Below are 24,129 nucleotides of genomic sequence, written 5' to 3' on the forward strand. Positions count from 1 at the left end.
CTAAACCTTAATGAACACTCCACACATTCCCATTGTATCTATTTTAATGGAAAGCAGACAGCTGTGTTAAGGAATTTCAGTTCACCTTCATTTTGATGCAAATATACAATGCGAACAGACCCATGTAGCCTGATTTACCTACTTTATACATCAAAACACCAAGTTGCCCTATGTACACATACATGTTAATCTGACACAAACATTAAAACGAAAAGAAACAATAATCTAACAAGGTTGTCAAATAGCAGTGTCTCTTCAAAAACAAGAATAGCTGCACTGTGTAAGTTGTCAGCACGTGCAAATGTGGAGAGGATCATGCAGCAGGTATAAATAAAACAAAACAAAAAAAAATAAATAAATTTACACATCCTTCAAATTTGTATGCATGTTTCGATTAATAGATCATTTGGCTGCTAGTGCATTTTCTCTGCTCTGTTCACATTACTGGAGAGATTACAAAACCTTTAAGGACTTCAGATCAGTTCTAAGTTCCTTCATACCTGGTATGGGTTTACTTCAAAGTTTGATCAGTATCAGATTTAATAATCAGCAGTGAGACAAATCAATATTCACTCAAAAGGGATTTACCAACACAAGGATAAAGTAATATACAAATGCAAGTACAAAGAATACAGACAAACGTTTTTTTGTCTCATTACATACATTCTTTTAAACCAAAAGGTCTTTTTTTATATAATTTGACCATCATTTACAAAATAATGTAAAGATTAAAATATTCCTTTATGCTAATTTTTTTTTTAATAATGTTGGTCATCGAGGATTATATTCCCCGCCCCTGTAGCAACACATCCGTACATACGCTCCAGCATGCCTTTCAGAGGTAGGAAAAGGGCGGTGGTAGCGGGTGGAGGAGGGGTATACTGGCATCATCAACAGTAAAACACGGCACTATTTACAGCTGTGACAAGCAAGACGGAGGCTCTCCTCCGTTGACTCCTGACATCATACTGTCTTTGCGTGTATTTCCGATTTAACCATGCAGAATTTAATCACGCAGGCTGGGGGAAAAAAAAAAAAAAAGGTGACAAGTTTATGAAAACAGGCAGATTGGAGTAAGAATTATTTCTAAAACTGTCTTCTATATTCAGGCAAAGCTGGTTCTGCATCAGTTGTGTTAGTTTCCCCTCTTTTCTCAGTTTAAGCTCTGCAGCAAGACGAAGCTAAGTGCCAAGTACCCGCAGCCCGGCATGTGTGACTCTCTATGTGGCCAGTCCTACAGGAAGTAGGCAGTTTGGGTGATTGAGACACAGCTGAATGTGTTAGTAGAAGCAGAGGAAAGATGGAGTGTCATTATGGGTTTTCCGTTTGCAGCAACATTTATTAGAGAGGAAATAAAAAGTGTCCTCATTCAGTTGAATTTTATGACAAACTCTTCATTTGAAAACAGAGCGCTGTGTGTTTTCAAGTGACAGGTAGGTGAAGGGAACAGCTGAGGAAAAGTCAGATGAGAGAGAGAAAAAGCACAGGTAAGCAACGTTTTACAACGAAGAGAGGCATTCTCCATCTTGATGCTGCTCCCCCGAAGGTGCAGGTTCATTCACGAGAGCGCCCCACGATCGCCAGAATGTAGAGGAAAATGTTGATGATGTCAGTGTAAAGGTTGAGCGAGGCAAAGATGTACTCCTCCGGACTGAGAGCAAGCTGCTTGTTGCCCAAAAGAAGCTGGGTGTCCACAGCCAAAAACTGCAAAAAGGCAAATAACGAAGAGGTTAGTTTTGTTCTTTTCAAAAGCGATGAGAAATGAGAAACTCTAAAATATCTGTTTTGGTTCTTTAGATGCACACGTTGCACGGACATATTCTTCAGATAACGTTAAAATCTTGTGTTAGAATCTAATCTTGTGCATTTTCTAAAGTCCTTGGCAGTTTTTCGGGTTTTATGACGCAGCCGAGAAACAGAGAGGGCAAAGAACAAAGTAAAAACTGTTAAAACACAAGCTTCTTCTAGACGAAACCCCAAGTAAAAATATGGATGAGGTCTTGTTTCTCAGATAACCTGTTTCTTTATGTATTTTATAGCAGTTTATAATTCAGAGTCAAAGCAAGGCAATCCTATTGGTCTGTTGGTGAAAAACAAAGCACTCATCTTTGCATACAGGACTACTGCAGCAGAAGATTAAGCTAAGAAATAATTGTCACAATACAAGCAGCAAATAAAACTATTAATTTAGAGATGAAGGGAAACTACTTGAATCTGGCCACAGCTGGGAGGATAAATACGCTTATCTTTGCAAGCAGAGAAACCTAATCCCAAGGAGAGCACTTGAAGTTCCCCTGCTGATAATTTTCCAGCTGTTCCCCTGCGATCTTTAAAAAAAATAAAAAATAAAAAACACTTTTTAATGTTTTTATGAAAACATTAAAAATGATCACAGGAGAAGAGGACTATCTGAATTTATCTATCTATCTATCTGCAGGGTTAAGTCTAAATGCACAGAAGTGTAAATTTTTACTTGTAAAACTTTTTAACATCACAATTGTGTTGGTTTTTCAACACAATTGGTTGGTTTTTCAAAAAAAAAAAAAAAAAAAAAAGGTTCATTGGAGTTTTTTTTTTTAACAAGACAATATATATAAAGTATTGCCTCTTTCTGTTTGACCACATCTCTTCTTTTATGTAAATAGAAATATCACCAATACTATACCCTTCATTCAAAGAAAGAGCTGAATGCACAGCATGTTCAAGTGGTGTTTTAATTTAAGCAAACATTGTGCAGCCATAATTCAAATGGAGCTACATCAGCTTAGGAAAATCTAGTCATGAAAATTCCTGTTATCTCTACATATCCCTAATTTTAACCATCTATGATGCACAAGAGTTTCCAAGAGAAGCTTAAACTTAAGGCATTATCATGTCATGTTGGCCTAAACTTACGCAGGTGAAGAGCAGAGCCCCCAGGGAGGCGTAAACTAAGTCCAGGATCTTGTTGCGGATGAAGATGCAGAGAATCGAAAAGACCAGCAGCACAATCAGGCACACAAAGAGGACGCCCCGACAGGAAGTGAAGTCATACTTGCTCTGTGATAAGAAAAAAAAAAGAAACATTTAGAAAAATAAAGCCCCCAAATATTCCTAATTTGGAAAACTTTGGTTAGAGTAAAAACTAATAAAAGAAAATTTAATCTTTTGTTTAAATTATAGCACAAACAGTAGGAAACAAAATGATAAGTGCTGACCTGCAGTGAGAAGAGGACAACGGTGAAGCAGACCACCGTCGTGATGCCAACAGCTATGATGACCGTCTCTGTGTTGTAGAAGCTGGCGATCATGCCCACCATGTAGGACATGCTCAATGTCAAGATGGACTAAAACAACAACACAGAAACAAGAGTTTTTGAAGATTCCGTTTACGTGTCAGAGGTCATCAATCTGTTTATTTGTCCCGTTTAAATTTCAGGCAATGACTTTACCAAAGCAACCAAATTCCAGGGGTGCTTGCGGCGGAAATCCCCGCAGCAGCTGATGGTGATCAGAGACACGAAGAAGACTGCATAGGACACATAATACGTCCACCGGTTGCGTTGCACAAACAGCTTAGCATCATCAACAAACGTGAAGATGGAAACAAAAGAGCAGGTGACCAAGAGCTGCACTGTGAGAACAGAAAAGACCTGATGGGGGAAAAAAATATACATTTAGGAGTTAAAGTGTGTATTTGTTTTCTTTTATAATATTTCACTCACTTTTCTGATGAAGGCTTGTCGGATGTTTTTGTCCTCTAAGCCAGATCCGGCAAATTCTTCGTTGTCATAGTAAGAAGGAGGAACATCGCCGTGGTAACCAGGGCTGCCTGCAGGTGCTGCTAAATAACAATTAAGTAGTGGTGAGATTTTGCGTACAGAGGCTGGACTATTAATCATCTCTGACTAAACAGAACAACAAATATTTCAGCTGATGCTGAGAATAAGTCTACTAGCTATTTGCTAATATTGTTATTGGGAGTAGTGATGCTGCATTTGGAAGTGGAAATTGTTTATATGTTGACGTGCTACTCTATCCAAAGTACAAATATAACTATAAGAGATATAAAGTTTATTATAATATTGATATGGTAAGTGTAAAATAAATAACCATGAATATGGTAATATGTAAATCTACAAATAGGTCTATAAGTCTGTCCTTTCATCCTGTATAATATAATATAATATAATATAATGGATTTTTATTAAATCTTCCTGGAATGTACAGCAAATTAATCAGTCCATATGGGAACTTATTTATTGTTTCTACACATTTTCAGATATTTTCAAATATTCACAAGTTTGAGTGAGGTTAAATTTCAAATCACAGACTATAAGGTATTAGATAAACAGATTGAAGGATAACTAGACAAACAGCATTACTGTCTACAGGATTTTCATAAGAAAACTCACCCATTGGGTCACCATGAAAAGCAGGCTGTCCAGGTCCATGCTGATACGGCCCCTGATTGTATGGGCCCTGGGGATAGGGCATCTGGGGATAGGGCATCTGGGGGTAGGGGCCAGGGGCAAAGCCTGGACCTGGTTGGGCAAAGCCAGGCTGTCCATAGCCAGCCTGTGGTGGGTAAGGTCCCCCAGGACCCTGGCTGTAGTTGGGGGGAGGCATGCCAAATCCTGGTTGAGTTGGTCCGTAAACGTTGTTGTGAAGCGGATTGCTCTCACCCATAATAGGGAATCGACTTTTGTCCTGGGACATGGTGCGGGTAATTACTCACTACTGCCACAATCTGTAAACAGACAGGCACAGTAAATATGTATTAAAGCTGGCATTCATCAATGTGCAGTTTGTGCAACGGGTTAAGGTTTAAAAGGAAACGTTAACAACGCAGATGTTTGGACAACTTCAATTTTCTTTTGTAATCTGAAGGGTGAGACTCACATAACATAAAACAACATCTAGGTCACAAACAATTAGGGGTACACCAATAAATCTGCCCCGATTTCCTTAATTTTGAGTGATCAGTTGATACTTGCATATCAAACCTTCACAAGGTGTGGAAATCAGCCACCGTCCCTTTTGCTCGGCCGTGAAAGAGAGCTGACTGCCAGACAGTAGTCGCCCCACTGTGGACAACTTAGTGATTATATTACTAAACTTAGCCACTTTTCATATAGGAAATGAAAATCAGCGGATGAGGCTTTTTAAAGATTTGCTATTATTTCAAAAGAACAGAGCAACAGGCTGACAGGGGATCTCAAGCCTACAGGGGATCTCAGCCAGAAACACTGAGCTACAGATGTGTCTACTTATTATTGGCTGAATAAGCTAAGGTATGGTAGAAGGCTGAAATATGTTAAATTAAAAAGTCCAACTTATTGGCCAGCTGATGCATCGATCCATGTCCAATCTTATTTTATAACCCTGCTGCCACCTCACACAAGGCAATACTCACTTAGCCTCAGATCAGAGGACTAAAAACCCTGTTTACAGGTTGCCCTCACTGCCCCTCCCCTTTAGGCCACACAGAATTAAAAGTGTGTTACGCAACACTGCTCCATTTTGCCCTGGCAAATGCATTTGGACTCCAGAGCCCGTCCTGATGATCTCTGTCTGAGGATGCATGCACCACAGGGACAGCGCAGTACAAAGCTTCAAACAAACGCTGGCTGTGCTTCATGCTGACACAAAGCATTAAAGTCATTCGAGATTACGTTCTGCTTTTAATGAGCTAAGTCCCTCCACAGACAACAATGGCAAGGCAATGGCATACTATTCGCAAAGAGACACAGTTTTCTTGAAACTATTGATCAATCGACTATTAGATAAGCGTCAAGCAGAGCAGTAAAGTAATCATATGATGCACACCCAAAGATCTCCTCCCTGTTCAATGTCCATGAACTGCATTTAAGAGTCAGACCTTGCACTGGCTCCCTGTAGCTCAGAGAATACACTTCAAAATAATGCTGTTAGTTTATAAATCACAGAACGGCTTAGCGCCTCAATACGTTAAAGATCTGCTGTTGTTCCAAACCGCTCAGCTCCAAACCAAATGTGGAGAAGCAGCATTCCGCTTCTACGCACCACAAATCTGGAACAAACTTCCAAAAAACTGTAAAACGGCCGAAACACTGAGTATCATTAAATCAAGACTAAAAACCCACCTGTTTAGAGTTGCTTTTGAAACATAACAAATAAAACATTAATCAACATTCTGATGTGCAATGACAATAACTTGACAATTGTTGACTGTGTGTTTTTGTAATTTGTGTGTGTGTGTGAGTGTGTTTGTGATGTAAAGCACTTTGAACTACCTTGTTGCTGAAATGTGCTATACTAATAATTGATTGATTGATTGATTGATTGATTGATTGACTGACTGACTGAAGATTAAAGCTCAATATTAGGTCTGGGTGAAACGATCAGAAACCTAAAATACAAACAGTGTCTGTTAGTCCACTATAAAATGAGAAGAAGTTTGTTTATTTTAAATGTTAAATTTCTTGTTTTTGTCTTTTTACTATAAGCATTACGGTCAGTTTTCTGGCTCAAAAATGAGCAGTAAATGTGTTTAATTATTCACGTTTAATTAACATGAATATTACTTCTTATTGTATATTTATATTTTAATATAAAAGATATTTTTATTATCAGCAAAAAAAGACAATGAGAATGAGTGACAATGGAATATTTTGAATCTTGTAAAAGGAAAACAAGATCAGATACCCTAACCTGTATTTTCCGCACTACAAGGTGCACCTAAAAACCTTCAATTTCCTCAAAAGTTGACAGTGCGCCTTATAATCTGGTGCGTCTTAAATATGGACCAATATTGAGCCGCAACAGCTCTAGCAACTACGGTGAGCAGCCACCGGCTTCATTTTTGCCTGCAGAAGAAGAAGTGCGCGGTGCATGTTGAGATAGTTTTTTTAGCAAATCTTGTGCTTTTAAACCAAGCAACAACAACTTAGAAATAAAAATCTACTTTGGTAAGTTGATTTTTACACTGCCTGTCTTGTTAAAGGCAATTTTATCTACTCGTTTCACAGATTACCTAATCCAAATAGACGCTACACACAGTTCTGAGACAAATGACACCAACAACACAGTGACTTCAGTATGATTCCAAATTCAGCACAAACAGCTTTCTCCTCTGAGGCTTTGAAAACAAAATGTTCTTTCTTACATGATGCAAAGATAGATCCGTTATCATAATGAAAGCACCTGATGTAACAAATCAAAAAATGTTAACAAAAAGTAGTGTTAAATTATGTACAACCCTGAAGCCAAGACGATTCAGTTAAGGGTAGTGAGAGTCTGTGGCCTCACCGACAGCGAGGCCACTTTCCCTAACCACAAAGGTTTCACCGCCACTACTGGGAAGAGGTCGCTGAGAATACAGTAGATATTTTAAAGAGACACTTTAAGTGAAGGTTTAACCTGCTTTAATAGAGTTATGTGAGATTATAAATCCTCTTAGGCGATACGCCACGATGTTGAGAGTAAAAACAAAGCCGGCCTGCCGGTGATAGCCATCGCTAAAGGATTTGGGTTAAAGGGAGGGATTCAGTAGGCCAGTCAGAGAGCTAGGTTAACACAATTAGGTTAGCACAATACTTCAGCTACACTACAGAAAACATGCTATGTGTAAGCCAGGGAAAAGCATGAAACGCTGTAACCGCAGACGTTCATGCAAAGCAGTCGGGCCAACATGGAGGCTAGCTGCACTAGCTTTTCTGACTAAAAATGACATGCAGTCAGTTATTGATGAAACAAAATGTAAAATGCTGTTTCATTGTCACATGATAGCTGACTCACTTTGTACATTTAGTTTGGCAACATCTGAGAGGAGGAATAAAGCATGTGGTTTTTTATGTTTTGTTTTAAAACTGAAGAACTGCCACGGCAACTCTCTGTATAATTATGATTTCTGTTCGCCGGCCTTTAAGTCATCAACAATGTAAAAGCTAACTGCCTCCACGGCTGTGCTTCTACTTTATAGGCCAGTGCAGTAGTGAGGGAAGGAAGATGCTGTTATCGTGCCAGGCTGTGTCAGCAGTCACCGTGGCCATGCCAAGATTATAGCCAGCAAACACCTAACGTTGCATCAGATGGCTGCAGCTTAACAGGTGTAGACCTCTACGACAAGAAACCGTCAACAAAGTTGATTTAAAAACATGACAAAGTTGTATTTCTTTTTCCAACATTTATAAGCTGGTTTTATGAGCATATGGTCATTTTGGCTTGGCCAATAGGTGCAAAGTGCCAAGAAAAGCCGAAGTAAATAATTATATTATTTAAGATGGGGTTTTTATGTCAATATTGAGACCAAGTTAAAGCAAATATAATTTCAGAGCTGAGAACCTCACATGACATTTGCCCATGGCCTGATTATCATGCTATTTTAGTTTCACATAACATAAGTGGCCTGACCAAACCAGGAAATGCAGTCACCTGAACACTAACAGAATCAGGTTTTTACAACACTAAATTATTTTCTATAGAATACTTGAAGAGACCAACTGAATCCGTGTCGGTTGATGGAGTGTGAACCTTGAATTATGTATGAAATAAATAAAACATTTTTTGTTTGTTTTGTTTTTCCACAATTTAAAACAGTGAGAGCTACTCCAACCCATAGAACCACCAAAACAGAGATTGTTGCAAAAAAAACAACAAAAAAAACAGCTTGGCACCATTTCACTTTCACCAATTACCAAAAATAATAAATATGAATAATATTTTTCCATTTAGCGACATGAAAGTCTATGCGAATGTGCCTTTCACAAAAAACTAATGATTTCCCAGAGGAATTACCTTACTCAGTTGTTTTAGACAATAAGCAACCAAGGCAAGTTAACTAGTAATCAAACAACTCAGAGGCAAAAGGTAAGTCAGTGTTACTCTTGTCTTTTAATAGTAAGCCAAAAGTAATCCTGAAGTAATTAATCCTTATTAAATCGCTTACCAGTTCATTGTTACTTAAATATTTCCTTCAATATCCAATTCACAACACAAACGGCGTGATAAAAATCAAAATTCAATCAGCAGAACTGCTAATCAAGTGCCGCAAAGATGATCATAGCAATAATATCGAATAAATCATTTGAATTTGCTTATACAGGCGATCCCAGCTGAAAAGCTATAGATACAATATCTATGTGTAATAACAAAAACAGGCCTCTGCCAGTAAGCAGACGACAGCTAAAATCATCTTTCTGACAGCTGGGAGTTACTGCAAACCAAAACAGAAACATGGACACAGTACTGCTCGCGTTGCAGAATGTAAGTCCATCTCCTGTAGGCCTCAACTGCGCACAAAAATGCGACACTGGCTCCATCTGTGGTCATATCATCCTGGAGATTACCGTTCAACTGGCCAGGAGGACCGTTAAAGTCAGCGACTGGGACAGAAATCCGCAACAACACAAAACACAGCTCGCCATGTTTAAATCCGCTCTCATTTACACGTCTTACCACGGTTACATGCCCACACCCCCTGCGTTTATACTGCTTTGATGCCAGCTCGTTTTAAGACAAACACAGTCATTATTTGTGCTGTATATAAACATAATGACAGCCATTCCATTTTTTTTTTCGGAATTTCGTTTCCTACCGTAGACATCTGGCTAGCAGGATGAACCTGTAACGGCTTCCTAGGATAAGCAAACGGGGTCGTCGTTCTCATAACATATTTGTTTACGAGAACGGAAATAGTAAACAAGAAATGTTTTAAAAATATAATGTCACATAAAATCTCCCCCACCACGCAAAAGGCTTACCTTTAGCGTATTTATTTGGGAGCAACTGTTGAAACGAACTCCGTTCAGCTTCGTCCCTCCTCCTGGATCTCTGAAATCAGACTGAGCAAGCGAAGTGGGGCCAGGGCCGCTGACGACACCACGCGGAGCGGTCACGTGTTTACCGGGAATCACCGGTTATAACGTGGAAAATTATGAAAATGTCACGCATTCAATGACACGATAACTGGGCATTTGAGATGAGGTCGTCTGGTTATTTAGAGGAAACATTGAGGTCAGATAAAATCCGCACAAACAAAACAAAATTAACAGAAAGATCTAGAAAGACCTGGACACCGATCCAGTCACGTGGTTTATTATCAGCAACGTAAGCTTACTGATATAACGTACAGCACAGTGTTTATACCAATACATCAATACGTATTGATGTCTATGGTTTATACAGTACTTTACATATATTTACTGCATTTAGCGGGGGGGGGGGCTAATTAAAATTACTCACTACATCATTTCTTTTTAAAATACCCCAAAAGGTAAAGTAAGGCATATGAGTTCCCATTATGTGTTTATTACTTGTTAAAGTTATATCCAGCGGTGGACTTTTTTCACAAGCAAATGTAAATTGACAAAAATAAAATAAACCCGGTGGTTAATGAAGTGTGGATATCCGCTGCTGGCTTTTAGAATAAAAGTTGTTTAAACGAAGCCTCAAGAAAAAGTGTCTGCCACTGCTGTGTATATTTAGGATAATGACACCAGGAAGGGCACAAGAACTGACCTGGTATTTGTTAGTGACTTAGCAGATTACCATAAAGTTTAAGCGTCAAGCATTCCCAGAACGAGCTGGAGAGTCTCGCTGGAGGAGACGAATATCTGGACTCCACTACTCCACTTCACATCAGTAAAAAACAGAGGGATGTTGTTTTGACTGGGAATAAAAATAAACACACTTTTAATGGTTTTCAATTTGCGTACAGAAGAAGGTTTATTGCTGGTATGTTCACATAAAAATAAATCACTCATTGCAATCATTTATTAAAACATCTATTTGCATATTTTACACTAATCATGTGCCCATCTTCAACCCAATTAGCCGATGTTTTAAAATGATGTTAAATGAGGGTGTTGGGTTTGATTTAGTTTGATGTGAGAGCTCTTTGCTTCATAAAACGTTCAGCAACAGCGAGGCAAAACAAATAGTACTTCTAGTTCCAGATTAAGTCCCTATTTGTGTGTGGAGAAATCTTTCAGCACAAAAGAGAGTGAGCCATTATCCCAGATGATGGAATAGACAATGGAAATGGTGTATATGCAGCTCAACCCCACACTTTTTACCCAACAAACAAATGATCTGCTTCTCATCTAGAGAAAATGACTCTATAGGAATTTGGGACTTCAAAGCTCTTGTTTACTTTTAATGGTTAGCATTTTATTCTGGCAAAGAAAAATGTTGTGTAAATCCTTCAGTAGAATTACATACTAACCCCCATCTAATATGATAGATGCGGAAGAGCCCATCGTCATTGACGTTTCATAAGCCATGACCATAACTGATGCAGTAAAACACGGTCTTTCTACACAGCTCCTGTTTTCCAGCTAGATTCCATCCCGTCTTAGCAAGACGATCAAAGCAAACTTTGTTGTACATTCAAATACTTGCTGTGTAACCTCTGATATTATGAAAGCTACTGTTTATGGTGGCGGCAACGAATCAGATTATCCAGTTCTGTCTTGTTGATGGTGCCGTAGGCTTGGGTGTAGCTGCCTAGTTTGGCCCGTGGGTCACCAGCACCAGCCACATTGCAGTTGTTCTGAAACACCTTCTTGCTGAACCGCGGTGGTGGACGAGCTTCACGAGCCTGAGAACTGGAGCGCTGGTTCTGCATACACAGAAATGGACATCATTTTGTTATTACTAGGTTTTAGAGAAAAAACATTACTTAAAATAAGAAATCCACACATTTTAGCAGCAATTTACAGACCAATACCAATTACAGAATCATTTTGAAGTAGAAAGAGGTTGAAACATAGTTTGATGTTTTTCCAAAATGTGAAAAATATTTTTGTATTCAGCCTCCCCAAGTCAAAATTTTGTAGAACCGCATTTTGCTGCAATTAACAGGTGGAAGTCTTATGCGAACCTCTTCCCGCTCTCAAGCTTTTTTTTTTTGCAGCATATAATCAGTTTTTCTTCCAGGATTGTCCTGCATTTAGCTCTATCCTTTTTCCTGTTGATCCTTATCAGCTTCCCTGCCTCTAATGAAGAAAAGCACACAGCATGACACTGCCACCTCCATGCAGGCAGGCCAAAAATATTTAAGTTTGGTTCCATCTTTCACATAAAATCCCAATAAAATCAATTGAAGTTTCTGATTTGAAAAAAGTCTAAAATATGTGCCTATTTTTGCTAGGCACTATAACTATATTTGCATAAATTTGCATAATGTTTTCACAATTCTGTCTTGGATAAAGCAGGCATAGAAGAGATAATGATGAGAGATGATAGAGTTTACCAGTGGAGCTGAAGAGATATGCAACCCAGCCGTTAAAAAGGCGTCATCTTTGCGAACTAAAGGGTTGTTTTGCGTTTGACTGAGGCTCCAGGAGAAGGAGCGGTTGTGAACCACAGTGGCCGATCGACCCCGCTGGAGAATCTGATCCATGGACTAGTAAAAAGAAGGTAAAGAGCGAGGCTCACATTGAAACACTATTGAAGGAAATACTCTGACATAGACAAATCAAGATAGTAACACAAAACGTGGAGCTAAACTAAACGGCGGCGTCGTTGAAGAACGCTGCTGCTTACTACGTTAGAGTCGTTGCCGTCTGCTGATGGTGTAACTGTGATTCTTGTTCTGGTTTGTCCTGCTGAGCTCCTGCTGGTTCTAGAAAAGTGAGGGGGCCGATTAAAACCGTCTGAGTGGAGAAAAGACAAACTTCAGTTTACCCCTCTGAGACAACGTGATGTTACAGTCATACGTCTAAGACACGTATGACTGCTAAAAGACAATTACTGAAGCAAATAAATATATTTTTGAACACAGTAAACCGTGGGAGAAACATTTTTGGTCAGAAACATTACAACATGGAAATATTCTAGTAAAGAAATAAGTTGTCATACTTGAAGTGTGAGCTATGGGGTTATATGCAGGTTTTCCTAAGCGGTGACCAGGTTGTGGACTCGTCTTCTCCGTTGTGGATGGGTTAGACGCATTGGCAGCCTCGGTTTTAGTGACCTCCATGTGTGAAGGCTCATGGTATGTCTCGCCTGTCTCCTCATTGCGTGTTTTCCTCTCGTTGTTGTGGGATGCTGCAGCTGCAGGGCCTTGCTCTTCTTTATCACCCTTCCTTGAACTGGGTTTCTCCTGGCAATCTCCACAGGTTCTGTTGTTTGGTAGCCTCAACGTCCCTTGGTGTGTTCTCCTTTCCAGCATCATCTAAAAGGAATTTGGATGATTGAACAAATTTAATACCTTTGACCAAATAAACTTTAAACATATTATACGACATACAGGGTTTTTATTTCAGTAATGTTTTAATCACCTCGTATAATTTGTTGCGGTACTGAATCACAGATAATTGCACGTCGTCGTCCACTGCCAGGACTACATCGTAGTTGAGAGCTGGCTCTTTGGCTGGGTTATGGAATCTAAGGGGGAAGAGAGGGGGAAACTGCATTTAAAATATTATTTCCATCATTAATGTTATGTAGAGGTGAGATGTTATTAATGACTATTACAACAGAAACAGACTTTCTGATTAATCCACATTTTTTACACCGATCCACTTGTCATCATTATTGTTCTAGCATATCATGTGTGTCAGATGTGCAAATCTACTGCAGTGAGATTTCATCTGCCTGACCAAACATATTATAGCACTTATTTAATTCTATGTGACAGTGTAAAAAAACCTTAACATAAATGCATCTTTTATTGCACTTTAAAGGCAAAAAGACATCTATAATCTATACATTACTAGTACAGCTGGAGAGCAAAGAGCTGAGTGAAATTAGAGACCACAAATCATCAAAGTAAGCAACCAAAAGAAGACAGAGATTCATCAACAATGATTTCCCCACTCAGAAAACCTCAGCACTGCCATTGTAGCTGCATTGTAAGTTTTAATACCTGGATACATATGGGTGATGAAGAGCCTGCTCTGCAGTCAGCCGCTTGTCCGGGTTAAAAACTAACAAACCCTTCAGCAAGTCGAGGGCATCAGGAGGCACAGACGGCTGGAGAAGATCCTCCAAAGGCACCTGTGGTCTGGTGAAAGACAAGTATGCCATGAGTCAGATATTTAAAATAGACAAAATTACACAGCAGAGGACATGACAACAACTCTGAGGTGTTCAAATAAAAACATTTAATTATGTCTCTGCACCTGTACTTCCAGAGAAAAGAACTGGTAATGTATTTACACAGCAGGATGAATTACAGATGTATATCAAATCTTTCCAGGTTTTCTAAAAAAAATAAATAATAATAATAAAATAAAAGCTTGCGTAATTTTTTTCTTCCACTTTACAATTGTGCACTGCATTCTGCTGGTCAATCAAATAAACTTTTAATAAAAGGTATTGTATCTTGTGGATGTAGTATAAAATGTCAAGGGGTGTGAATACTTTTGCAAAACACTGAACCTGCCATATACTGTATATTAGAGACATAGTTCTCCAAACTTCACACAGAATAAATACAATTTGCAATCACTAGAGGTTACTATAACACATCTTAATGAACACAACATAGAAAAAGACAAAGTTTGTTGATTTATGTCTCCACAAAAGGATTTCAAACAAACACAGTAAAAAAAACAGTCTTACTTCAGTAACATTCTCTGAATGACAGAAGATCCGTATTCAGACTTGATGGCGAGAATATCTGGAATAACAAATGTATTTATTCAGTCCAAACCCAAAAAAAAAAAAGTTGTTGAGTATGTGACATTTTGACATTATCTGCTACCTTCTGGACTGGGGTGAGGTATGGCACTCATGATCTTTTCTACTTGGTTGATGGTCGAAGTTCCAGGAAACAGAGCTTTTCCAAGCAGCATTTCTCCAAGGATGCAGCCGAGGCTCCACATATCCACACCGTTGGTGTACCTTTGGACAAGATTACAGCATAAGAGATTAAAGCGTAAAGTGTGATTAATCCGCAATGCTCCTCCTTCCCGAGAGTCAAGACCAACAGTGGTTAAAATATCTTACAAAAACGTGGTTAGGTTAAAAATAAAGCTCTTTGTGCCATTTAAAGCTAAGCTAAGGATTTTATTTAGGGGTTTGTCTGTCCCATAAAAATCACAAAAATGCATTGACATTTGCGATGTCCTGTAGACATATTTCCACTCTGAATATAAATACTGTCCTGATTTTTTTTGACTCCCCAATTCTTAAGCTTGTTCTTTGGTTAAAGACAGGCATAGAAGCTATGTTTCTCTTCAAATAAATTAAACTGAAGGAAAAAAAAAAAGCCAACTTGGATGCAGTTCGGATGGTGGCAACAGATGCTCATCACAGCTGATACCTTGTTGATCCCAGCAGGATCTCAGGAGCCCGATACCACCGCGTTGCCACATACTCCGTCAGAGCCGGGTTCCCACTGTCCTCCTGGATCTGGTTGAGAGATCTTGCTAAGCCGAAGTCACAGAGCTTGACGATGCAGTCTGTGTCCAGAAGTACGTTGGAAGGCTGCGAATGTAACACATTTAGAGTGATGTCAGGCCGTTTCACTGCGCCGTCGCTTTAGACGAAAAGAAATACGGATATGATTTAAAAGCGCCTCACTTTTTCATCTCTGTGAATAACGTTTCCTGAATGGAGGTACTTGTTGGCCTTGAAGAGCTGGTACATAACATAACGCTTGTGAATGTCCTTAAGAAGAGAGCCTTTCTTAATCACAGCATGTAAGTCGGTATCTGGGAGGAAAGCAAAGAGGAAGAGCGACAGCTTACAGATTCTCATTCTGGTTTTTAAAGTAAAAATGCAGATGTTTAATATGGGTGGATGGATAGAAAGATGGAATGAGAAGGCCACCCTCAAACATCCTCCTGTCATATTGTTAAGTTTTAATAGTAAGACAATTTACACATACTAATACATACCCATGTACTCAAAGATGAGATAAATGTCTTTGTCATTTTGGGCTCGGATGACGTTTAAGAGTTTGATGATGTTGGGATGATCTCCGAACTCCTGCACAGGGATTATCACTTTTAATAGCAAAATCACAGAGAGCGCGGCACAGATTTTCTCTGACGTGGAGTAAGCAACAGGTAACGCAACAGCAAAGTGTAATAGAAACAACACATAAAGTGTCCAAACTGTTGTAAAACTTCCACCATAAATCACTGGACGCAGAAGTGACGCAGCGCAGGGAGAAATGAATTTGGCCCCATGAAGCCGATTTCACCCAAGGACAAAGAAAAATTTATATCTTAGAAATCTTTCTTATAAAAATCATCTGAACACGATGACAGGAATTGTAATATCACATTACAGTTTACGGTATCATGTTCCAGACAAATGAATTATAAATGAACCGTTTCCTGCTAAGCCAAACATTTTGACCCACATTTTCAATGCGGCATACATTAGATGATGAAACAGGAGACTAATTTGATAAATAAGTGGCGACGTATCAGATACAAGTCTGAATGTATTTTAGGCAATATATCTCCTTCAAACGTCAATATGATTGTTACCTGAAGGAACATGATTTCTCTGAATGTCCGCTGCAGAAACAGAAAAGGAAAGAAAACTGCATTCATGACGTGAACTTCACAGGCAAGATGATGCAATGAACTAGGCAAACACAATCCTCCTGCTCTAATTAATAATTAGCTGTCTTCCCTGAAGGTGAAGGACGTTTATACAGAAAGGTTGTATTGCAGATCAGAAGCTCTAGTCTGAGACAGACAACAGTCCTGGAAGTCTTATTCACATCCCAGAATAATATCATGACGTTAGCATGACTACATTATTTCTATGTTTTCTGGTGTTATTTGAATTAAAATATGCAAGAGCAGCAAGAGTGCTTTGTGATCATCTTATGATCACTTACATTTATTTACAATGAAAAACAGTTTTACCCACCTGCGCATCTGTCCTGTTTCTGAAAGCATCAAAGATTTTTTTCACTGCCACAGTCGCCCCAGTCTGTCGGTCGACTGCTTTCCATACAATGCCGTAGGCCTAAAACAGGAAGAACACTTCGTCAAGCTGGTTCTCACACATCCACTTTTGAGTTCAAAAAGCCTTTTTGTACTGGCAGCCAAGGACATTTGGTATAAATGTAAAACAAAATGTGCACCAAATGGGAAAACAACACCAGATTTGTTTTTATTTTGAGTTAAAAATATCTAAATTCAGTTGCATGCATTACAGATCTTTAAGGTACATTTTATGCTCTAGTGGTAATCTCCCACTGGGAAAGATAAACTTTCCAGGACACAAAACAAAGGATGGATTAGTTAACAGGCCCCTGGACACCAGACATGTCAAAGGTCCCCCATGCTTTGTTACACAAGACAATAAGACTGAAAGAAAAGCAAAATATCTTCAACTGACATGGCTCACTTTTAGTTTTTTTGTTTGATTCTGATTGTTCTTGATTTGGTTAGTTTTCCACTTTTTCACTCTCTCAACCCCTTTATGATGGTCTTTAATGTCTGTTCAGTTGCTTGGATCTTTATATCGTATTGCATCGTTCTGGAAATGTTTAATTGTTTAGGGAGTTGATTTTTATTAGGTCTTGTTTTATCAAAGCAGGTATCAAAGCAATAATCATATGGAAATACTTGTCAGAGTTGATGGAAAGATAAATGGAGCAAAAATACAGGACACTCTAGGAAGAAAACATGACAGAGGCTGCAAAAGACTGAACACTGGGGAGGGAGGGTCACCTTTTAGCAGCATAACAACTAAATATGGATTAGATCAAAATGCACACATTTGTTTGAATGGTCCAGTCAAAGTTTAGACCTAAAGTAAGCAGAGAACCTGTCACAAAATCGACTGATCCCATCAAATCTGGCTGAGCTGAAGCTATTTAGCAAAGAATAAAGGTCAAAAACATCTCTCCCTTTTTTGCAAAGCTGCTACAGACATTTCCCAAAAGACATGCAGCTAATTGCTGCAAAAGGCAGTTCTACTACATACTAACACAAGGAAGCACTTTAAGTAAATTAGTGAGTAAAAATTGCTGAAAGCAATTAATTATTTCCTTACACTTCACAATTATGCACCACATTCAACAAATTCATTGAAATATAGAGGTAAAATATGACAGGATCCAAACACCCTCCAATAGGAATTGACTGCCTTTGCATTCAATTCCTATTTGATGTATTTTAAAAAATTATATATATATAGCCTCTCATTTGTAAAATACACTCTTGATACCAGTGTTATTGAAAGCGAGGCAAAAGTCTGAGCCCAGAGAAACAGGAGGTCAAGCATAACACAGGCAGGGCATCAGAATACAGTGTTATTGTACTGAGGCCAGTGGATCAGATTCACACAACACTGGAGGCTCTTTGCGTATGACGAGCTTAGGCTCGGATAGTGGTGTATAACAGTAGTTCTTTTTTGCATTAGAAAAATCATGTATGCTTCTTTAAATCTACTTAGAGTGTTTTTAACTGCCCTTTGGTCTGATCCCTCACAGCCACAGCGCCACAGGTCATATGCAACCAAGTTGAACAGCTGGGGAGCATGAGTCATAGTCTCTTCTAGTTTACAGAGCTGGCAGGTTCACAGAGCATTTACCAGCAGGCTGTCTAAAACGAGTGCATCAATTTGCAAACCTCTGTGAAATGAGAATGGCAAGAAACCAGTCAGAGTTTCTGTGTTTGCCACAAGTAAGGAAAACAAAAGGGTTGGACCTACTGATCTAACATCAGCTGATCTGCTAGGAGAGAAAATAAACCACTTTCTTGCAACACTGGTGTTAACTGAGGACTTTAAGTCTACAGAATCTGAGGAATTTTTGCAACGTGATTGCACAGGAAAGCTGAAAACAGTTTGTTTAAAAGGAAAGTTTCCCTTAATGTCATACTTTCCCTTTGCTATTGGAGATCATTGCATGGATCAATGATCTTCAATAAATAAATACAAAATCATAGTTAAGATAATTCTAAAACATTCTTACCCCTTTTCCGATTCTCTTCCTGATTTCATATTTGAGAAAAATGTGCTCCTCCACTTCTGACACTTTTACTGACTCAAATTTTTTGCTCATTTTCTGTTTGTCCATCTGAGCCAGTGCTTCACATAGAAACCATCATCACTCTCCTGGATTATTCCTGCGGGCAATGAACCAAAAGTCAAATGTGCGACATTCACCCGTTTCGTAGTTTATATGTAATTTAATGCAATAGTGGAGAACTACGGTGGGATTACCTGGAAACTCTCTAGCGACCACCCCGCTCAGACGCCACTTTTCACAACTTCATTTGCTGCTTGTCAGGTAAAATGTTAGCTTCCATTTTCTTTCAGCGACTGAAAAAGTCTCTCTTTGGTATAATCTGCAAAATTTCAGCGTTAACCCCCGCTCCTGCCTAACGTTTGACGTACCTCACGGTTCTTGCTCCTTTACGTGGGTTTGTGGCTACTCGTTGTTATAGTAACAAAAAAGCGACTGGTTCTTAAAGGAGCCGCCGCATATTTTTTATGTTATTTATTTATTTATTTTTACAGTGCTAAAAGTGTAGAAGTAAGTTTATTTTTTTATACTCACCGACTTTGATAAATTTGAGAGTGTTTAAGATTTATTAAATCACAGCTATTAAGTGTGTGGCATAGTTATACAACAAAATTCTAGTTAATTTCAAAGTTTTCTATCCGTGCAGGATCTTCATTATTATTTCAACCACAACCAAAGTAAAACTATCAAGATGTTCAACAGTGAGAGGTTTGTGTGGGAATAAAGATCTAAGATTGATGAAAATGTATCCTTTGTCTGATCTTTAAGTCTCAAGTATTACTGAACTAGCATAGTTGGCAGTTTTCCAAGTTTTCAAAGCTTCATACGTACTTATTATTGTGACACATTTCTCTCATCTACTTAAAAAAAACAACTCTTTCTTTCTTGAGCAAATATCTGACTTTTCCTGAAATTTACAGATTTCATCTGACACTGAAAGGCCGGTTCTGGAGCAGCATTTTTCTTCTCTGCTGAAACCCTCCCAGTCCACAGTTGTGCAAGACTGCAGCTTCAATGTGAACAGCAACCCAGCTGTTGTTTTCTTTGTCATCTTTGAAAAACTTACACAACATCCAATGTTTCCCTTCCATCTGAGAGAGACAGTTTGGGTCAGGTAATTAAAACTTTGACACAACTTTTTATTCTTTTCAGAAAAAAATCCCCCCCCCAAAAAAAAAAAAAAAATACCCACCATTTGGAAGGCGATGCCAAAGTTCTCCGCTAAGTATCCCCACAAGTCTGGTCTGCCCCATGAAAGTAACATATTTAACCGATCTCAACCATGTCTGGTCAGAACTATGCAGAGTAACTGAAGTTGCTTGGAGAATATTCATTATTCGTAGCACCCTGAACAAGGGAGGTCAGATGCATGCTTAAAAGCATATGCACACGTAATCATTTTAGATGCATTTAGTTGTTCAATCTTAGTAGTTGGCTAAGACAACTACGGTATTCTTTTCACTGTGGTTTTCCAAAATTTACTTTGAAAATATCCTCATTAACCTCTCAACATTGACACACCGAAAAACAGATGAGATTTGTTTTTTTACTTTATTTCTATAAAGGTGTTACATGTTTTCATTTAAAAATCAACACTACTATATACAATGATACATTTTAATAAATATGTCCTCCTCAATGGTGTTTCAAGGTTGAAACATATTTAGTCAGCAATATGAGTTTTTCTCTGTAAATTTCACCTCTAACTCTCCCTTCTAAAAAAAAATAAAAATGGATTAGACATGCTACAGGATGAGAAAAATATGTGATCAAAATAAATCCTTCCCACTAAGCATCAATGTTATAGCTAAATAGATGAAAAGTTAAATAATCACCAGATACAATTGAATCTTTTTTCTCTTTTTTTTTTTGCTGAGAAGTGATAAAATGTAAGATCAGCTTAAGGCTGGTCTTTTCTGTCTACAAATGCTTTTAGAGGATCCACACACAGAAAGAATCAATATGAGATGAAACATGACAAACACAACAAACCCAAAGGCTTTAAAACACATACAGGACACTCTTAAAGTAATGTATAGACTTCGGCTGCTGAACATTTCTCAGAAACGATTCTTTGTTAATGCTTTGCCAAACTTGTAAACTGCCCTGACATGGCCAAACACAAAGAGCCAAAAAGAGGCAGAAGGCAGTAGGCAGCATGATGTACCAGAAACGGGGGATATTACAAGGCAGTGGAATGTAAACTGCACCACACCCAATAAAACAACAGAAACTAAACTTACAGAAACTGGCAAGAGAGTGACTGAAAAACTGTTCCGATATAAGTTCACACTGTGCCAGAACAAGCAGGGAAAAGTAGCGTTTTATTTTTTTTTACTTAACCAGAGTTCCAAAAAGTTAAGATCTATGTTAGACAGAAGCTTTAGGAAGAGTGGAGGAAGCGGTTGAAGGCATTGTAGGCTGATTCCAGATCGAAGAGCATCTGGCGAACCTGGTTATCATCCAGCTCGTCTGAGGCAGACATGCCGCTAAGGGTGGTCAACCTGCAGGAGAAACCCCGTGAGACGTGACAATACGCTGTGCTTCTGCTATTTAAACTCTAACCTTGTAATACGTAAAGGGAACATAAATATCCAATAATTTTATGTAATTGCATCCATTCGGAGGTTTGCATACTTGTATGTGCGGCTTATTTAAATCACACTTTTCCCAGAAATGACTGATTACACATCAAACATTTTCAGTTAGAACACTCAACTCTGTCCAGTTTTTTTACCTACCTATCTAAACCTCTGACCAGCAACATAAAAAAGCAACAAAACATTTGGTATTAAACTGACCCTGGAGTCTCCTAAAAGTATTGCAATAAAGCCTGCAACTCACCAGAGGCTCACTTTGTCCTTTGCCTCAGAGTCTGGAGGCATATTGCTCATCCTGTTCATGGTTTCCATCAGCTCTCTCAGGTCTGGTTGGATCTGTAGTCGTGAGAAGTAATCACCATGAGAAGATTTCCACTTTTTACCTTTTTGCAGATTGCAGGCTTAATATGTGTGTAAAGTCAGAATTACCTCATCCATGGCTCTGATCTCCAGTCTCAGCTTGTCCATAACAGTGATGAAGAGCTAAGGTTCACAGATGGTGGGAGATAAGACAATGTTAGGGATGTGTCAAGTTTATCTTTGACAGTGGTTTCTAGTTTCTGATATTCTGCCAGTAGCTCATGACCAATGGTGGAGTTGTAATAGGGAATAGTAATGGTAATCTCCACTCTCACTTCAAAATAGCTAGATATAAATTTACTGTTTGACACAGTGGTTGGGAGAAAGAACATACGGAAACTATATCTGCGATGCAGCGGTTCAGGTTGCCCTTATCGTCTTTGATGGTAATTGGTCGATCTTCCTTAATCCTCTCCATTGCAAGCGGGCAGTCAAGCTAAAAGGACAAAATAACAGAGATATCAAAATGGGAAAAATTACCACAAAGCAACAGTTAGAAATTAGTTAAATAACTCTGATGTTTACTCACTCTGTATTTCCTGCAGAATTCATCGATGGAGCCCACGTCGGAGCCTTGCACCTGTTTGAAAGCAGCTTTATATTGAACCAAGAGTCTGGAGCAGGAAGCCGTGTACCTAAAAATACAATTTCCTCCATATCAATGACAACGACGCATACGTTCATATTTAAAGGCTATGTGTTAAGCTGAAGTGGAACTTACTCGCTGGGGGATACGCAGTCTTTGATGTAAGCCTTCTCCAAAGCCTGTAAGGTCTTTACAACAGCAAACAACTCGGCCATGTTATCGTACCTTAAAAAACGAGATAAATCAAGTGTCAAAGCGATGACCAGTTCAGCTCATCTTTAAGCATATTGAATCGATGCAAAGCTTACTTTTCTCGTTCCCGTGCATTTTTGTAAAGTTTGACCTCCTGCAGCATAACAAGGTAGAATGTTCAATTCAAACGAATAAATTTAAGTACAATTTTTAAAAGCATGTGGACTTTCAAGTTTTTTTTTTCTTTAAAGTTTACACAACAATATATATATATATATATATATATATATATATATATATATATATATATATATATATATATATATATATAAAAAAAAAACATTTACCTCATATAACTCAGGTTTGTTAGCCGGAGCTGTGTGGAGAAAATTGATGAAATTAAGTAAAATACTGGAGATGACAAAGCAATGGGTGACACTTCAGAGGTCCTGCTGAATTCATAAAAGATGCACTTCGGATTAATCTTACCTGCCCCGACTCCTCCACTACCTGCTATCCCGTGGAACATGATGCTGATGATTCAGATGTTAGTCTGAAAAATATTTGTTATAGTTCAAATATAACTGTATACCAAAAGCAATCAATTCTTCTTTCTATGACGTTCTTTCTTTTAAGCCCTAAAAATAAAACTAAAATAAATTGTTCTTCGTTCTGCCGTATGAATGAAGCATTTATAGGCCGAGGCTACCCTACCTCACTAACGCCTTCCTAGGAATAGAAATAAATTTGTCTGGAAAACTGGAAATGAATCCAATCTGATTGTGTTTTTTAACATTGGCAGGGATTTGCAGCAGAAAAAGTTATTTTGTCTTATATCTTTACCAACCATCTCTGTTCTGAGACTATGAAACATGCGGTTTTCTGTTATTAACAGAACTAATGAACATTGTTGTCATGACATGACATTTATGAATAATAACTTCACGGTTTGATCTTCGAACCATGGCCTGGTTAATAACAGTGGAAATGTACAATATTCTTGGCAAGACACTGACATTACCTGGAATAAATAACATCCATTTTAATGTATTCTTTTCAAAAAAGTCGATTATAAATTAAATGTTTATTTATATAAAACTAAATAAAGTTAAATGTCGAAACAGTCGAAGCTAACTTGTTAGCACTTCCTTAATGCTTTTATGAGACTGAGCTCCGATATTTATGTATTTTTAACCGATACACGACACGTAAAGATCACGTACCATATTACTATACATTACAACTCCAGTGTATCTATTAATACGTCAACGAAAATGTTACAAAGTTAAAAACTAGATGACATATTCCACTCACCCGTTCGATAAAATGCTATGACACAGATGTAAACACACCCTCAGACCAGGACCAGCATACGTCAAAATAATAGGTGCCCATTACGCCTCTGAACAAAAGCTCCAGAAGTAGGCATGTCTTCTAAAAAAAAAAGATAATCTGTAAGTATTTAGTGATATTCCATTAGA

The 24,129-nt window shown here is 38.4% G+C and overlaps 3 protein-coding genes across 7 annotated transcripts; all 3 read right to left on the reverse strand.

The window, feature by feature from the left end:
* Positions 1 to 983: 983 nt before the first annotated feature.
* On the reverse strand, positions 984 to 9,862 carry grinaa (glutamate receptor, ionotropic, N-methyl D-aspartate-associated protein 1a (glutamate binding)). 2 transcript variants are annotated; one of them, XM_015035449.1, is made up of 7 exons: positions 9,723 to 9,862; positions 4,395 to 4,729; positions 3,705 to 3,823; positions 3,432 to 3,632; positions 3,198 to 3,326; positions 2,896 to 3,039; positions 984 to 1,704 (listed from the first exon to the last, which is right to left on the reverse strand). In XM_015035449.1, exons 2-7 carry the CDS (start codon positions 4,696 to 4,698, stop codon positions 1,555 to 1,557), a joined length of 1,047 nt encoding a protein of 348 aa, XP_014890935.1. In that variant the 5' UTR covers positions 4,699 to 4,729; positions 9,723 to 9,862; the 3' UTR covers positions 984 to 1,554. The 2 variants fall into 2 exon arrangements, with proteins under 2 accessions (XP_014890935.1, XP_014890937.1); XM_015035451.1 differs by having other exon boundaries at positions 3,705 to 3,820; positions 9,723 to 9,861.
* Positions 9,863 to 10,660: 798 nt separating this feature from the next.
* mapk15 (mitogen-activated protein kinase 15) lies at positions 10,661 to 19,331 on the reverse strand. 4 transcript variants are annotated; one of them, XM_015035457.1, is made up of 15 exons: positions 19,108 to 19,330; positions 18,857 to 19,010; positions 16,801 to 16,899; positions 16,410 to 16,439; positions 15,810 to 15,900; positions 15,493 to 15,623; positions 15,233 to 15,396; positions 14,672 to 14,811; positions 14,530 to 14,587; positions 13,832 to 13,969; positions 13,245 to 13,350; positions 12,823 to 13,138; positions 12,511 to 12,617; positions 12,215 to 12,367; positions 10,661 to 11,581 (listed from the first exon to the last, which is right to left on the reverse strand). In XM_015035457.1, exons 2-15 carry the CDS (start codon positions 18,959 to 18,961, stop codon positions 11,387 to 11,389), a joined length of 1,833 nt encoding a protein of 610 aa, XP_014890943.1. In that variant the 5' UTR covers positions 18,962 to 19,010; positions 19,108 to 19,330; the 3' UTR covers positions 10,661 to 11,386. The 4 variants fall into 4 exon arrangements, 2 of the variants coding, with proteins under 2 accessions (XP_014890943.1, XP_014890942.1); XM_015035456.1 differs by having other exon boundaries at positions 12,508 to 12,617; XR_001425344.1 differs by having other exon boundaries at positions 11,493 to 11,581; positions 12,508 to 12,586; positions 19,108 to 19,331.
* A 1,816-nt stretch (positions 19,332 to 21,147) lies between these two features.
* Positions 21,148 to 24,052, reverse strand: vps28 (VPS28 subunit of ESCRT-I). Its single transcript, XM_015035460.1, has 10 exons — positions 23,963 to 24,052; positions 23,138 to 23,201; positions 22,996 to 23,024; positions 22,765 to 22,802; positions 22,592 to 22,681; positions 22,400 to 22,505; positions 22,205 to 22,306; positions 21,940 to 21,993; positions 21,755 to 21,846; positions 21,148 to 21,414 (listed from the first exon to the last, which is right to left on the reverse strand). Exons 2-10 carry the CDS (start codon positions 23,175 to 23,177, stop codon positions 21,294 to 21,296), a joined length of 672 nt encoding a protein of 223 aa, XP_014890946.1. The 5' UTR covers positions 23,178 to 23,201; positions 23,963 to 24,052; the 3' UTR covers positions 21,148 to 21,293.
* Between the last annotated feature and the right edge of the window lie 77 nt (positions 24,053 to 24,129).

The sequence above is a fragment of the Poecilia latipinna genome, unplaced genomic scaffold (assembly GCF_001443285.1).
Source record: "Poecilia latipinna isolate Pla-1442-1.1 unplaced genomic scaffold, P_latipinna-1.0 Scaffold335, whole genome shotgun sequence".
Classification (NCBI taxonomy): domain Eukaryota; kingdom Metazoa; phylum Chordata; class Actinopteri; order Cyprinodontiformes; family Poeciliidae; genus Poecilia; species Poecilia latipinna.